Source organism: Mastigoproctus giganteus, chromosome 2 (genome assembly GCF_048544385.1).
Source record: "Mastigoproctus giganteus isolate SK-2022 chromosome 2, ASM4854438v1, whole genome shotgun sequence".
Classification (NCBI taxonomy): domain Eukaryota; kingdom Metazoa; phylum Arthropoda; class Arachnida; order Uropygi; family Thelyphonidae; genus Mastigoproctus; species Mastigoproctus giganteus.
Window position 1 is genome coordinate 211,204,095 of NC_143576.1, and position 16,398 is coordinate 211,220,492.

The window sequence follows — 16,398 nt, forward strand, 5'->3', positions numbered from 1 at the left end:
TTTATCAGAGAAAACTGACAATTCAGTTTCACAATATCAGACAGACAGTGATGAACTAGAATAAAACTACTTAATGCATCAGATGAATGGGAAAAAAATACATATGTAGGAATTCTTTTAAAAACACACTTATTAGTGAGATACATATCAGACTATGGCATCAACAGCAGACAACAAAAATAAAAAATAAAGCATCAATCCTAAGTATAAAAGAACAGTCATCATCCTGGAGATTTATTATTTATTATTAGCCATATGGTGCGAGGAAGCCTGAGGCTTATACTGCAACAGCCAAAAAAAATTCTGAGTTACTGTGAGAGAGAGAGAGAGAGAAGTAGAAGGGAATCACCAAGAAAGAGAAGAATGATGATATCTGGCTAAGGACCCTGGATGTGCCAAGCCCATACTCACCAGATGTGAGCCCTGTTTAAAGATATATCTGGAGTCATTTCAAGAACTGATTTAGGAACTTATTTAAAGGATGAGATGATTTAGAATTACTACAAAAACAAAAATTGGGAAAGGTTGTAACTGGCAATATGCAGCACTATCTGACCAATCCTCTGTAACAGTATAGTGGGTTCACCACTCATTTGGTAAGATCTGCATTCAAATTTTTTGGAGACCACAGGAACTCTTAAAGGCCTCTTCAAACAGGGTGTTAACAGTTTATGCAGTTTGAGGAAGAGAAACTAGGATTCCCCTCGCTCAGTTATTCCAGATTTTGCTGTATGCACAACATGCAAATCAATCCATGAACATTTAGTTATAACATAATAGAGTCAACTCTTGATTTTACACACTAATGGAGGGGGGAATATCTGTGAATGCCAAATGTCTATTAAACTGAAAGTTTTTTTCCAAGATATTTGCACTTCACATAGTTGCAATTTAAACAGTTACTCAGTATATGTGGGATGTTTGAAAAGTTGGTGGTCTGAGTATGAAAGGGTAGTGTTTAAGTGTTAAAAATTTCTGTACTTAATATGTAACACTTCAATAATCCACAAAGCTTCATGCAGTTTAATAATGTCTTTTTCGAATTACAGGTCCCGAAGTCAACAAAGTTGTGTGAATGAGGAAAGATGGACAAAATCAGTCACTGTGCAGTAATTCAATATTTAGGGAAAAAAGGACTAATGCCAAAGGAAATTCATGGGGATATGGTTACAGTAATGGGAGAGAATGCTCCTTCTTATTCTACAGTTAAGAAGTGAACAAAATAATTTAAACAAGGGAAGAGAGCCTAGAAGATGACTCATGTTGGGGAAGACATGCAACATCTATCACTCCAGAAGTTTTTGGTGGTGTGCATGATCTAGCAATGAGAGATTAATGGGTGACAGTTCGATACATTGCCAGAATCTTGGACCATCCCCATATTCACAGATCTAGCCCCACTGGACCGTCACCTAATTCTATATTTAAAAAAAATATCTGGATACATTCTTGGAGGCCCCCAAGAGAAAACTTTATTTGCAGCTGGAATAAACATATTGCAGCATCAGTGGAAAAAGTGTATTATAATAATAATAAGATTCTTTATTAACATGAATTTTATACAATAGTGATTCCTTACACAGAAAGCCAGAGGAATCTTACAATTTGTTGTTTATACAAGTGATTTTGATTTATAAAAAAAATAATAATAAATAAAAAAATAAAATAAAATAATAATAACTAAATAATAATTAATAGATCAAAGCAAAGATGATAATCAAAATGTAAAAATGAAGTAGTAATTATAGCGAAAAAGGACTACAAGTTGAGCAGAACATGAAATGACATCGGTTAACTTACTAAGATCGGCACTTACATAAATGTCCTTTACGAACAGCAAGATGGGACAAGATGCGATCTCCATATGCCTTGTCTATAGTCCACAGGTCGATGTCGATGTTGAGCGAGTTGAGAGTGTCCAGAGTCACATTAGGGAAGTGTCTCTTGAAATTCTGTAACTGCTGAAGCCTTGAGCATAAGGAGGGGATACTACGGAGATGTCTGCCTGGCAAACGCCAACCAACCGCTGTGGTTCGGGGGAGAACTGAGGGAGGCAGTTGCCCTCTGAATCACAGTCTTTTAAAATGCACTGTTTGCTTGATGTTTGCGGAGCAGTCAGGTACGGGACATGATACTGCCAAGGGGGATGTCTTTGTGTGTGCACGATGTAAGGAGTGCAAGGAAATCAGGCGACAACTCAGCGTTGTTATGGGCCTTTATGAGAGCTTGAAGGACAGGGTGGATGCCCTCGAAGGAAATAAATTGAGGGGCCCATCAAGCTCTCAGCTGCCCACATCAACGCCAGAGCTTGCACTTGGTCATCAGGCAACACAGAGGCAGCCCCCTAGGCAGAATGCGCTGGTCCCACAGGAACTAGTAGTTGTTGGTGACTCTATTGTCAGGGAAACGGGGAACATGCTTTGTAAAAAGGATAGGTGGAATAGGACCAGGGTATGTCTGCCAGGGGCAAAGGTTGATGACGTTGTAGAGCGGATATCATCTTTTAAGGGCACAAAAGGTTATATAGTTGTACACGTTGGCACTAATGACATTAAGAGTAGGAGACCGGCGGAATTACTTAGCAAGTACAGGTCACTGTTGAAAAAAAGCCGTGAATTAGGGTTGAATTTGAAAGTGTCTGCAATTCTGCCCAGACACGATAGGAGGGAGTATGTGATGAGAGCCTTGTCGATCAATTCGGCCCTGGAGGGATTGTGCAAGGCTCAAGGGGTAGAATTTTTTTCAGCCCGGACTGTACTTGTTAACAGGAGAGATTGCTTCTACAGGGATGGGATACACTTAAATAGAAAGGGTGCAAGAATTTTTGCTGATGCTGTCGAGGCAGTGTTAGGTGGGTCGGAAAACTGCTAGTTGGGGGGATACAAGGACTAATAGATTAACAGTAGCCACTGGCAGAGGTGGAAGTGATTCTTGCACTGCTTCTATTGAAATGAGCAGAAGCCTGAAAAACAAGATGCAGGATATTTCAGAGACTGCTGGGAGTCATTGCGGTACAAGTAAACACATGGGTTGTGTTAGGGTAGCTAAGAATAGAAACAGGTGCATGTATACCTGCGTGTACACCAATGCTAGGAGTTTGGTAAATAAATTTGATGAATTTGAGGTATTGCTCAAAACATCAAAGGCAGATATTGTTGGGATATCAGAGACGTGGTGTCACACAGATATAAGTAATGCGGAACTGGAATTTGGGGAATACAATGTGTATAGAAAGGATAGACAGGACAGGAGGGGAGGAGGGGTTATGCTATTAGTTAAGAAACACATAAAGTCCAAGGAAGTGAAGCCAGTCGACATCGATGGACAGGGCAGTGTCGAGTCAGTTTGGTGTGACATAAACATAGTGAAATCAAAATTGAGAGTAGGAGTGTGCTATAGGCCTAATGACTCTGATGAGTATAATAAGATATTGTACAGGGAAATAGAGTGGGCCAGTAAATCAGAGTCTTATAATGGGGGATTTTAATTTCCCAGATATTGACTGGAATTTGTGGGTTGGTCACTCGCACACTAGCAAGGCTTTTGTGGATTTATTGGATGATTGTTTTCTACATCAGCATGTTCGTGAGGCAACAAGAGGGAGCAATACTCTTGATCTGATTATCAGTAGTGATTCTTCATGCATTAAGAATCTGCAGATAAATGAACCACTAGGTGGCAGTGATCACAGTGTGTTGAAGTGGGATTTACTCAAGGAGGTAACTACCATCAGAGGTAAAGGGAAGGGTTTTTGTTTTCGAAAAGGCGACTATGATGGTCTGAGACAGTATTTAAATTCTATACAGTGGGACCAACTGATGATGTTACCAACAGTAAACTCAAAATGGGAAGCATTCAAGGAACTAACCTTGGAGGCTACCAGGCTTTACATACCAACTAAGAAATATTGTTCAAGGTTTAGGCCTAAATGGTTGTCAGATGAACTAATGAGACATGTGGCAGAGAAGAAAAATGCATGGGATACATACAAATTAATGGGTGACATGGAAGCCTATGATAGATATAAGTTGGTCTGTAACCAAGTCACAAAGGAGATTAGGCAGGCAAAGGCAGACTACGAAAAATCCTTGGCAAAGGATGCAAAGAAAAACAGAAAAGAGTTCTTTACATATTCAAACTCGAGAAGGAAAGGGATGAATCAGATTGGTCCACTGGATATTGATGGTTCAACAGTTGAGGATCCTGCTCAAGTGGCTAACAATCTAAACGAGTATTTTGCATCTACATTCACGCATGAGGAGTTATTCAGGAAGGAGAATGATGTAGGTAAAGTAAACATTGGCAGTGAGCTGGATGATTTTGTAATAACTGAGAGGAAAGTGGAGGAGAGATTGTTGAGGATAAACATAAAAAAGGCACCTGGGGTGGATGGGATCTATCCAGTTATATTAAAGGAGGCAGCAAAGGAAGTAAGCAAACCCCTAGCCATAATTATGAGAGCTTCTTTGGACTCAGGGGAGGTACCCATAGACTGGAGATGTGCAAATGTAACCCCAATTCACAAAGGAGGATCAAAGGCTGACACAAGTAATTATAGACCTGTTAGTTTAACTTCTGTTCCAGGTAAATTAATGGAGGCACTGGTTAAAGAAGCACTGCAGGATCATCTAGACAAGAATTCAGTTATAGCTCGGACATAGCATGGTTTTGTTAAGGGAAAGTCTTGCGTGACCAATTTGATTGGATACTATGATGTAGTCACAAAAGAACTGGATGCAGGGAATAACTCTGATATTATATATTTGGATCTTAGAAAGGCTTTTGATACTGTTGCACATGGAAGACTGCTGCACAAATTGGAGCAGTGTGGCATTGGAGGCAAATTGCTGCTATGGATAAGGGGATGGTTGAGTGGCAGAAGACAGAGAGTGGTAATCAATGGACACTGCTCAACGTGGACTAATGTTATTAGTGGAGTTCCTCAGGGTTCAGTGTTGGGTCCCTTGTTGTTTTCTGTGTTTATGAATGATATTGATGATGGGATATCAAGTTTAATGTCCAAGTTTGCAGATGATACAAAGGTTGGCAGGGTTGTTAAGGACACTACTGACGCTATGCTGCTGCAACAGGATCTGGAAAGGTTGAACAGATGGGCTGAGAGGTGGCAAATGAAGTTTAACATTGACAAATGTAAAGTACTACATATGGGAAACAGTAACCCCAGAGCAACGTATCAACTCTGCGGTACTACACTGACAGTGGTGGAGAATGAAAAGGACCTGGGGGTAATTGTGCAGGCAGATATGAAGTTCTCTGAGCAGTGCAGACGAGCTACAACAGTAGCTCATGGTGTCTTGTCAATGATATACAGGAATTTTTCTAGCAGGGATAAGGAGGTGATTATTCCCTTGTATAAGGCAATGGTTAGGCCACATCTTGAGTACTGTATACAGGTCTGGAGGCCTCATTTCAAGAAGGATGTAGAGCTGCTGGAATGGGTACAGAGAAGGGCAACAAGATTAGTGAATGGAACAAAGGGTTGCTCTTTACGAAGAAAGGCTTAAGTTTTGCAAATTACAGAGTCTGGAGACTAGGCACCGGCGAGGTGATCTGATAGAGGTGTATAAGGCTTTGAATGGTTTGAGCATGCTCAATGCCAATGGGATTCTTCATCTTGCTCAGAATAATCACCTCAGAGGGCATAAATTCAAATTGAGGAAGGACGGATGTCGGATAGATGTGCAGAAATTTGCCTTTGGTCAGCGGGTGGTTGGTTGGTGGAACCGACTTCCATCACTTGTTGTTGAAATTGATAGCCTAAACAAATTTAAAGCTCAACTGGACAGGTATTTCGAACGAACTGAGGGGTGAAATGGGAGTGGTGTGTGTTTTTTTTTTTTTTTTTTTTTTTGGCTGATGCTGAATAAGCTTGCTTTCTTGCATCATATGCCTCTACTAATGCTAATGCTAATGCTAACCGTGTTCCAGATGTTGATGTGATCCTGCTTAGCTAAGCATAGATGAAGGAATGACTTTATTTTTAGCACATGGGCTCTGTGGACTATGGGCGTATATTGCAGGTTGCAGCAGAGATTAGATTTAGATGTTGTGTAGATCTGGTGCGACCACAAGTTGGCCCACTTCAGCACCCAGAATCCGAGTCCCCATAGTTTCCTGAGGCTGGTGGATGGTGGCACTGACCAAACTTCCACGGCATAGGAGAGTACACTACAGAAGTAAGTTGGGAGGTACTTCTTGATTATTTTCTTATTGTGCATTTTGCACAGATCAATTTTCATTCCCCAGAATGCTCTCAGGGCTTTGGCTCCAAAAGGTTGTTGTTGTTGTTTTGGTTTTTAGGAGCATTAGCAACTAAGGCCATATTACTCCGGGGATATGCGGTGGTCATTCCCTGACCTTTCCACATCCTCCGTATTTGGTGGTGACGGGCTTGAACCCTATCTAATCAAGAAGCGTGGCTATGCACTGCTGCTCCTGCCCACCTGGCTACGGAGCCGTCGACTCCAAAAGGGGACTACGTTGAAAGGTAATACATTACCAGACTCCCCAAATAAACCATTCATACAAACATACTTTTCAAATGACCCTCAAATGTACCTTGACTTTATTGGCTGATAAATAGTACACAGAAAAAGATAATTGATTTTTTTTGACTGTATAGTAGTGACTTAAAAAATTTTATTAACAGTATGGGCTAAGAAGATGAAGTTGAGATAGCAGACATGTGTTGTGTATTGTGTGAAGTGAAGTGAATGTCAGTTCAATTCCACCATGGTAGAGATCTCTGTAAAATGGCCAGAAATGAGTGAATTGCTATAATTGTGCAGTGTGTTTTGTTTAGTTGTTTCTGACCACTTTCTTACCAGGAAGGCTGATTCCAAGTATCTGCCCATGCCACAAGAAGGCAGGCCATATCTATTCACATATATTGTCCTTAGTGGGCTAAATATCATATGCAGGCCTTACAAGTGCCAGCAATTCAGTATCTTTGGGGCCCAACCATTGGTACCAATATTGAGATAATGGTGAATTTTTGCAGTCAGACTCCATAAAAACTCCTTGAAGTTAGCTTTGCCTTTTACAACATCTGACACAGTTTGTTTGTTTTTTTCCACAACATATTCCTCAGAAATGTGGGAAACAAACAAGAGTCTAACTTCTCTCATAGCTTTAATTTCTGTGCAACACAGATGCACACACATTCTCTTTTCATGAGGTTTCTTAAGGTCCATGATGCTATAACATAAGGAAGTCATAATAAAGACACAGGACAAAAATAAGCACTTAACAACGTAATAGTGAGCATATCCAAAAACAGATTGAGACAACTGCTGGGAACTTCCATGATTCATGAGTTCACAGTTTACTTTATCTCATGAGCACACTTAGAATGAACTCTGGTGCCAGTCAAATTTTTTTTGTCCACTAAATTGAAATCTGTTAAATTTGGGTCCATAAAATCAAGGGTTTACTGTTCATTATATGAACTAATGCTAAAAGTTGATGTACCAAAAAAATGCCTAACCATGGAAAAAGTCTTAAAGTGATCATGTGCTTAATAATTGGAAAGGGATTGGGATTCTGATAAGATATGTAGTTATTCAATGTATATGTTGAAATATAATAGATGCCACAGCCAAGGGGGGGAAAGTTTTCAATGTACACAGAATTTAGCACAGATTTTTTTAGAATTAGTATAAGAAACACAATATACATAAAGAAACAAAACTGCCACTCAGTGCCTTCAAAGTCATTTTTACTTATTCTTTTAGGAGGTCTTCTAATTTCCACATTATTGGAACTGAAAATGAAAACTGACATAAACTGGTTTTCAAAGGTTAATTTATATTTTAAAAATTCAGAATAGATATTGAGGGACCCCTACACGTCTGTCTAACGCTGGCTAACTATAGCCCTTAGTCAAAGTCAAAACTTCATCTTTGAATACCAAAATTTTCCTAACCAGATTTTTTTAATAAATACATACATACCACACAGTTCACTCTCTTTAAACAAAAGAACATGGCAATTTATTGCCTCTCACTGATCACGGGAGAGGACAAGTCTTGTGGGTAGTGTAGAGGGAGAGAGAATTTGTTTATACTCCACCCAAGTGATTTCCAAACTTTTATCACTTAAAGTCAGTTAAATAATACTATATTTGCAGTACACCTGAAGAGTGGTTGCCACTGGACTTGATGAAGATTTTCCTAATCTCGTGATACACTTCAAAGAGGTTGTGGCACAGCACAAAGCTGGAGTGCACAGTTTAGGAAACTGCAGTCAATCCTCTCAATGACATACTCATCAGTACTATATAGTGTTATGTGTTGCCACCTCTTCTTTATAGATTTTCATATATTTGATTAACATTTGCATTTTTCCTGGACATGTTTTCATAATGATTTATAGATTACCACTTTCTGTTGTATCAAAATGAAGGTGTGAACTAGAAGGATATTTTTTTATTTCTTTATTTATTGTGGAAGCAGTTCCAGCCATAGAATGGCAATACTGTCGTGTATTATGCTTTTCTAAAGGCCAACACTTACCGATACTATCATACCGATAAAGACCAACCAGTGTAGTGGCATATTTGTCCTACAGTGTAGTGTCATGTTGTATGAATGACCACTTAACCCAGCTGATCTGGTGGGACAGCTGGTTACCATCTCTGGCACCTGAAGCTGGGCCAAGGACTCTATCTAGCATCAGCATCATGTCATTGTTTAATGATCTCTCCCTAACCTTCCTGCCTGTAACTGCCCAAATACAGTAGTGGAGTTTTAAAAAAAAAAAAAAAAAAAGAAACACGAGGCTGAAGTTCAATCAAGTAGAAAGCCCAACTGTGTCATCCCATATAGTCCATATCTAGTAAAAGTTCAAATGACATCCCTGAAACACATATCTTCATGATTCTTCTAAAGGAACAGTTACTAAGCAATTTACCAACACATTTGGTACAGAGGACACTTGAAAAGTTCTGAAGCTCCTTGAAGCACTAATCCAAATCACACAATCAAAGTCAGTCATGATAGCAAATCAGTTAGAAAGTACTGTTATCTGTTGAAAAGTACCACTATCCACACTGAACCTGAGTAAGAAAGTGTTATATCATAGTCTGGCACAAGAAGTCAGCCACAAGCCACAGATGTAAGAAGCAAATATGGGGATATCATCTCAAAAGCCAGCACCAGGAACAGGTACATGCTTCTTTCATTTGTGGCTGTACAAGGAGCAGCAGCCTCTAAAATGAAGAGCTCATGCACACCAGCACTAGGAACTGGCACATTCCTCTTGAACGATTGCTGTACAGGAGTAGCATTATTTTAGAGAAAGAAGAAAACAGAGAAACATAAGCACCTGCATCTTGAAGTTGTTGCTGTGCAAGGAGCAGCATACTTTAAGAAAAGGAAGTTGTTAGAGTGTACAGAGCAGCATTCTTTAGGAGAAGGCACACAGAAGCATATATTGCCACTGCACAAGAAGCAGTATATTAGATATGTAGTGAAGTCCATGGTGGAAGAAGAAGCGTTGAGCAGCTGCACAATGAGCAGAAGACATTGCTAGAGAAAATATGCTGAGCAACTGCACAACAAGCAGCACATAATACTAATAAGAAAGCAGTGCATTAAAGCTGTTGTCTCAGTTTCCACTGTGTTAAACAGAATGTATATTCAACAAGCTCTTGGCTCATAGGAACAGATGCCTACCTTTTATAATGACAGAGTTATCACACATCCTAGTCTGTTCTTCGCTGTTACTAATAGTAAGGTATATTCTCTGTTCTCTTATCAGTAATGATCAGGCCAGTCCAGAACACCAAAAGAAGCTGATATATTCTATACACTCCAACACAAAATATTAGCCCAGGAATCTCTGGCACTGTACCCCTAACAACCTGCTGCACCAGATAAGCCGCCACCAGAACCCCCAATTTCCCTAAATAGGTCCAGGTATCTAGCAGCATGTCACCAAGCCAATCCACACTACTTAAAGAAATACACCTTCTGGTTTATTGTTGAGCTGACTGCTTTAAGCATAAGAACAGGCATCTTCTCTTGAAGATAGCCACCACTAGCCCCTGAAAGCAAAGGAATCCTCTTGTGCTCCAAACAATGTTCTCTCACAACGGAGGATAATACATTCAAGTTAGGCATTCTGGCTACAAACTCCAACTACAGATGCTAATACTCCACACAATTGTACATAACGTGTTCCCTTATTAACTAGGCAGATAGTCAACATTTTGTGTGTGTGTTTTTTCTGGACATGTTTTCATAATGATTTATAGATTATTATGTTCTGCTGTATCAAAATGAAGGTGCGAACTAGAAGGGTAGTAAAAAATTTTTGTGTGTTCCATCATCTTATCCCAATCATTTTTTTCTTGTTGTATAAACAACCTTATCATCACTTCCATGTTGTACAAATGGAAAATGAAGTTCACTGTACTCTTTTCATATATTTTATCAGTTATTTGTTTTTGTTTTTTATTATTGTTTTTCTCCTAGTCCCCTATTTTGTATGGAATCTTAATATTGCCAGCTACAGTTTTGCCAAATGATGTATTTTTCGCAAATGTATCTGGTTGTTGGCAAAGGATTACTGTACTTATAAAGTACAGTAATCCTTTGCCAACAGTAATCCTTCTTCTTGGGAATAGGAACTGAACCCAGATGTTTCTAACTGGGTAACAAATGGCAAAAACATCCATAAAACTATGGAATTTCTCTTTTTGGATCACAATTTTGTGAAAAAAAAAAAAAAAAAACAGTTAAAAATGTAACTGCAAAATATAAAATTAAGATTTAATTTTAACTGTATAGAAAGTTGAATATTTTCATACCTGTAATCAGCAAAGATAGTAATTTCATCAATATCATGAAATTCCCCATAACCTTTTCCTTCACAACAGGCCCAGATGTCTCCAATCAAGATTTGGGCTCGTTTATAGAATGAAACTAACACAATATAAAATATATTAATTGAATTAGCAGATAAGGCCAAAAAAAAAAAAAAAAAAATACTCATGCAAATATAAAATCTATAATAAAATTAGCAGAAATAGAATCAGATAAAAAAAAAAAAAAAAAACACTTGTGTACATCTGAAGTTAATGATTTAAAGCAATATCCCCAAAAACTTTTGTCTTTTATGTTCATCTAAATTAATTTGGTACCTTCTGTATCCCTCTACCCTCCTGCTTATAGATATTGTACACATAATTTTTATATAGGTATAAAAATAGTTCCATAAAATTTAATTAATGATAGCATATTTAAATGTAAAATACTATGTTTTACTTAAAACATTTGTAAATAAAAAGTTAATAAAACTACATCACATTTCTTTCATCTGTTTACTCTAATAGTTCATGTTACCCCTAAATAGTTGCTTATATCCCCCAAGACACACAGTTTGGAAAATACTGACATAACCAATGAGTAGCAATCTACCTTTTGGACATCCTGATACCAGTTATTCAATTATTGTTTTAAGGATCTTTTGGCACATCACTACTTTAGTCAAGCTACACCAATTCACATGATTTGTCACATATTATGTCTTCACGATATGTGTTCACAAGCCAATCTGCATGTGGGCCAAAAAACAAAATCAAGAAAAACTCACACAGAAACCCTACTTTCTCTGCCTGAAATAAGCTAAGTCCCTAGGAGCTCTTTAACAATTTCTTCAGTCTAAAATAAGATTCAAACCCAGACCTCTTCAGACAAGTCAACAACAGGGTTTTGTCCATGAAATTTTTTATATATCTATATACTATATGCGCGCATGTGTGTGCACATATAGTATATAGATACATAAAAAAATACACACACAGTGTTTCAAAGAGAGAAATTACGGTTATATGTGACTGGGTTTATTTTTATTTTTGCATATAATTAAGCTATTTATGACTGTTTATAGATCATTAATAACCATAAATAATTCAATCATCAAACAATACACGTAACCTCAACAAATGTGTTTGGAGAGATCTAGATAGCATGCAAATGTGTGTTTATGTGGGTGGGAGGGTGGGTAGATGTCATTAGGTCAGAAATATTACATAAGTCACAGCCAGGGTCTATCTTAGACCTAGGTGAACTAGGCATGTCTAGGGTCCATAATTTGAGGAGGCCTGTAAATGGCAATGGACACAGCCAAAATCTAATGTGACATTGTAGGAGCTGCAATGGGATCTCAAAGGAGTGCTGCCAATTACATTGTTGACATTTTAGTAACTACAATGTCAAGCAAATATGACAAAAAGTATTATGTTTAGGTCTTATTTCTCACTTCCTTGCAACCCCACAAACCTTCTGTGACTCCCAATTGGGTCGGGAACCTCTGTTTTACATAGATGGTATATTTTTGTTTGTCATTTTCTGTAGTGAATTTTTATATTTTATTTGTGTCTTAATTTTGATTTTGTTTTGTAGAGTATTAGTTATTTCAAATCATTGGGAATAATTGAATAAACATCTTATTTTTCAGTATAACTGAGTCTCTCAGTAACTAATATATTCTCCTAATTAGTCACCTTTCTGTGTTTAATATTCTGGAAGTTATTTTTTTTTTTTTGTGAAATATATTCATCTGTATCAAATAACAAGTAGTCAACTGTATGATACTGAACAAACAGCCACCTCATCTAAAAGCAGAATAGTATAATATCATTAAAAAGCAGTTTCAAGCAAGAATTATTGACAAGATGACTTTTTGAATGCGCCATTGGTGCCATGACTTTACAAAATGGTACCAAAACCTATCCGTTTATTATTAATCCAAAAACCTTAAATGTCATTTCATAATAAACATTTTTATAGGGGCCCCAAAAATAATTTTTACTAGGGCAGTGGTCTCCAAAGTGGGGTGCGCAAGATAATCTGCAATAAATCAATATTTATTAATAATGAAAACTTTATTTTTTTGAAATGTAATTGAAAATAAAAATTATAAATAAATGTTTTTTAATACTTCAATATGCGGCTTTGTTTGATTGCATGGCTTTATTTGATCATGCCATCGATCATGCACATTCAAGTACATTCATTTTGTACTTCAATTTAATTTAATTTGTTTTGTATTTTTTTATTTTTTTTACTTGTGATCTTTTAAAATTATGCGTGATTTTATAAATGTCAATTTAGATATAATGTCTTCCATGTAAATAATTTATAAATAAAAAAATATTAAAGTTATATATTTAATTTTTCATTCCGGGGTGTGTGCTAGTCCTTTTAAGTAAAATAGGGATGCACGACCAAAAAAGTTTGGAGACTACTGGCCTAGGACTCGAATAACCTTAAGTTAGACCCTGGCCATGGCTGGTAATCGCTATGTCAGAAATCCATTAAGTTTATTATTATAAAGAAGATCAGTCCTTTACATTCCAATTTAATGAACTGCTAAAAAACCCCTAATGCAATTTTAAATGGGCATTCTAAATGCAAGTATTAGATTATTGTAATAAGGACAATTTTTTGTGGTAAGAAGCTGCCAATTTACAAAGAATTAATAAAAATATTAAAAGAATTTTACATTTTGGTACATCTTTGTGTACTTTCTTCCAAGACAAAATTTAACTTCCAGAGATGAAATTTAACTTCAACATTTTTGCAGACTTATAGGTCATATGGCAGCTACAGTCCTGCTAACAAATAACAATAAAAAAGTAAAACAAAAGTTTTCCTATGTGGTAGCTGGAGAAACATAAACTCCTGGTTGCAGAGTGGTGCTGACTCATCTTACTGGGTGGTTCCTTATCTTCTTTTGCTAGCTTCTTATGGAACCATCTTATGATCTTATCGGCTACAGAGTTTGGTAACTAAGCATCTTAGAGGAGACCTGACTGAGGCAAACAAGGCACTGAAGGGAGAAAGTAAAATAAGGGTGAAATTTTCACCATTATAAATAATTCCAGCTGTTGTTATCATTATTTCATGCGCAAGGGCTGCTGAGGCCGTATTGCGCCATGATTCCAGCACTAGGGATCATAGATTCAAATTATGACAGAAGAGGTTTAGATTGGATTGCAGGATGTTTTCTTTTAGCCAGCAAATTGTTAATTACTGATATAAGCTGCCTACATGAGTCATTAAGGCTGACAGCATGGGGAGATTCAAAGGTCAATTGGACTCCCTCATACATCAGGAGGGAGTCAAAAGATCATTTGTTTTATTTTATTATTCTTATTACTTTGTTTTTTGGTTGGCACAGCAAAAGCCTCAGGCTTCCTTGTACCATATGCCTAATACTAATAACTAACCAGCTATGAGGTTGATAGATGTGGGTTGGCTGGACTGTTTGTGTCTGCCAGCAATCTTGATAGACTTTCTGGGCCTGGTGAAGTCAAATGGGCATTGTAATCTTTATCTATACTGTAGGTTTTCCCCAAAGTAGCATGCTAGGTGGCAGACTATCGTGGAATAGAAGGCTAATGCCTATCTTTTTCATTCGGTCCTTCGAATTTAAAGGTCAGGATAATAAACAACATGAAACTCAAAAAAAATGCACAATTGTAGTCCACAGCTGTTGATGATAAAACAAACGCTCACCCAGAACAAGCTGCCCACTACATTATCACCAAGATAATCAAAAAAAAAAAAAATAATAATAACAGTTGAAAATGCTAAGAAACCTCCCCACAACTGCGGCATCAACAGAGATGCCACAGTAACATCCACAATAACCTTTCCATACCACCCAGGTATAGACAAAATAGTAACTGGGTTAGGAAAAAAAAACCAAGTCAAAGTGCACACAGGATCTAGAAAACTAAAGCAAATCCTGAGAAGCTCAGCCCCCCCCCTCCCAAAAAACTGGAACACAGGAATAGTTTACCAGTACAGGAAAAGTTACATAGATAATTATACTGTACACTGGCTACCAGAATGAAAGAACATAGCAGAGATGTCTCATTTTAAAATCTGGAAGGAAGTGACATTGCTTTCCAATAGTATCAATGAAAATTGAGAGCCCCTTCATCCAAAACCCATTTTAACCAGAGAGCCCCCCCCAGGTGAGAAGAGAGCAAGAGATCAAAGATTTGGAATCTCCTCTTTTCGATCTTCTCTGGTTTAAAATCTCTCTCTCTCTCTCTACCTCATTGTGTCAAATTCATCTGTTGTCTCTACTGTTCTCCCAACTTCACTAATCACTTGGAGCTCTTTGACTTCCTCTCTTTGCAACTTTACTTTCTCCAGTCTAACTTTTCTAACAGCGAGGTAATTTTCCTTGATAATTTTAATGTTCACAAATCCAGCTGGCTTCCGTTTTCTAGTCACACCGATCCAGCTGGTCGAAATGCTGAGGCTTTTGCAATTATTAATGACCTTGCACCGTTTGTTCATTTACACACAATTATACTGGACAATCTTAACCATACAGCCAACATGCTTGATCTTTTTCTCACAAACAACCCTTCTAAGTACACGGTCAAAGTGAGTTGTCCTTTAGGCACCTCAGATTACAACTTGATGACTGTCTCTTCTCCAATGGAGCCTTTATTTCATGGATATCTCCAACCTCGTGTTGTTTGGCATTACAAGAATGCAAAATGGGATGACCTGCGAGATTTCTTTTCTTTTTTCCTTGGTCGGATTACTGTTTCAAAACTTCTGATGTCAACGTTTGCTCAGATCGTGTCAGTGAAATTATTCTTGTAGGAATAGAATCCTTTATTCCACACTGCACTTCAAAATCTCGTCCTTTATCTTAACCTTGGCTTTCCAATAAATGTGCTAAGGCTGTTCAAGAGAAGAACGTTGCATATCGTAATTGGATTGTTTCCAATTCTTCAGTTTCATTTTCTGCCTACACCAAAGCTCACAACAATTGTAAAGCAGTTATTAATCAGTCCAAACTAGATTTTAAACAAGCTAAGAGTAGAAAACTTGTTTCTTGCCCTAATGGTAGCCGAGCATTCTGGTCTCTTGCCAAAGCTATTGGCTGCAATGTTTGCTCATCTCTGCTCTCATCTCTGTCAAAACCAGATGGTTCTGTTGTCACTTCGGCCAAGGATAAAGCTGACCTGCTAGCACCCCATTTTTCTTCTATCTCACGTATTAATGATCTTGGTAAAACACCTCCCACCATTCCCAACACGTTCCATTCAATGCCTCCTGTGGTCAAAAGGATGTCAGAAGGATTTTGACAAATCTTGATGCTAAGAAAGCTCCAGGTCCTGATGGTATTTCTCCACTTGTTCTCAAAACCTGTGCTCCTGAACTTACGCCTATTCTTTGCCGCCTTTTTTCACTTTCTTATTCCAAAGGTGTTTTTCCTTCTGCTTGGAAATTTGCTCACATCCAGTCAGTTCCTAAAAAGGGTGACAAATCCCTCCCATCCAATTATCGTCCCATTGCAATTACTTCTACTCTTTCTAAAGTAAGGGAGAAATCAATTAAC

The 16,398-nt window shown here is 37.7% G+C and overlaps 1 protein-coding gene across 1 annotated transcript in view; it reads right to left on the reverse strand.

Annotated features, from left to right (window-relative positions):
- LOC150090034 (queuosine 5'-phosphate N-glycosylase/hydrolase) overlaps positions 1 to 16,398 on the reverse strand; it is an 80,845-nt gene that overhangs the window by 31,277 nt on the left and 33,170 nt on the right. Inside the window, exon 6 of the mRNA XM_090368946.1 lies at positions 10,832 to 10,946. Within this exon, the coding sequence (XP_090225072.1) occupies positions 10,832 to 10,946 (115 nt within the window). The remainder of the gene's footprint in view (positions 1 to 10,831; positions 10,947 to 16,398) is intronic.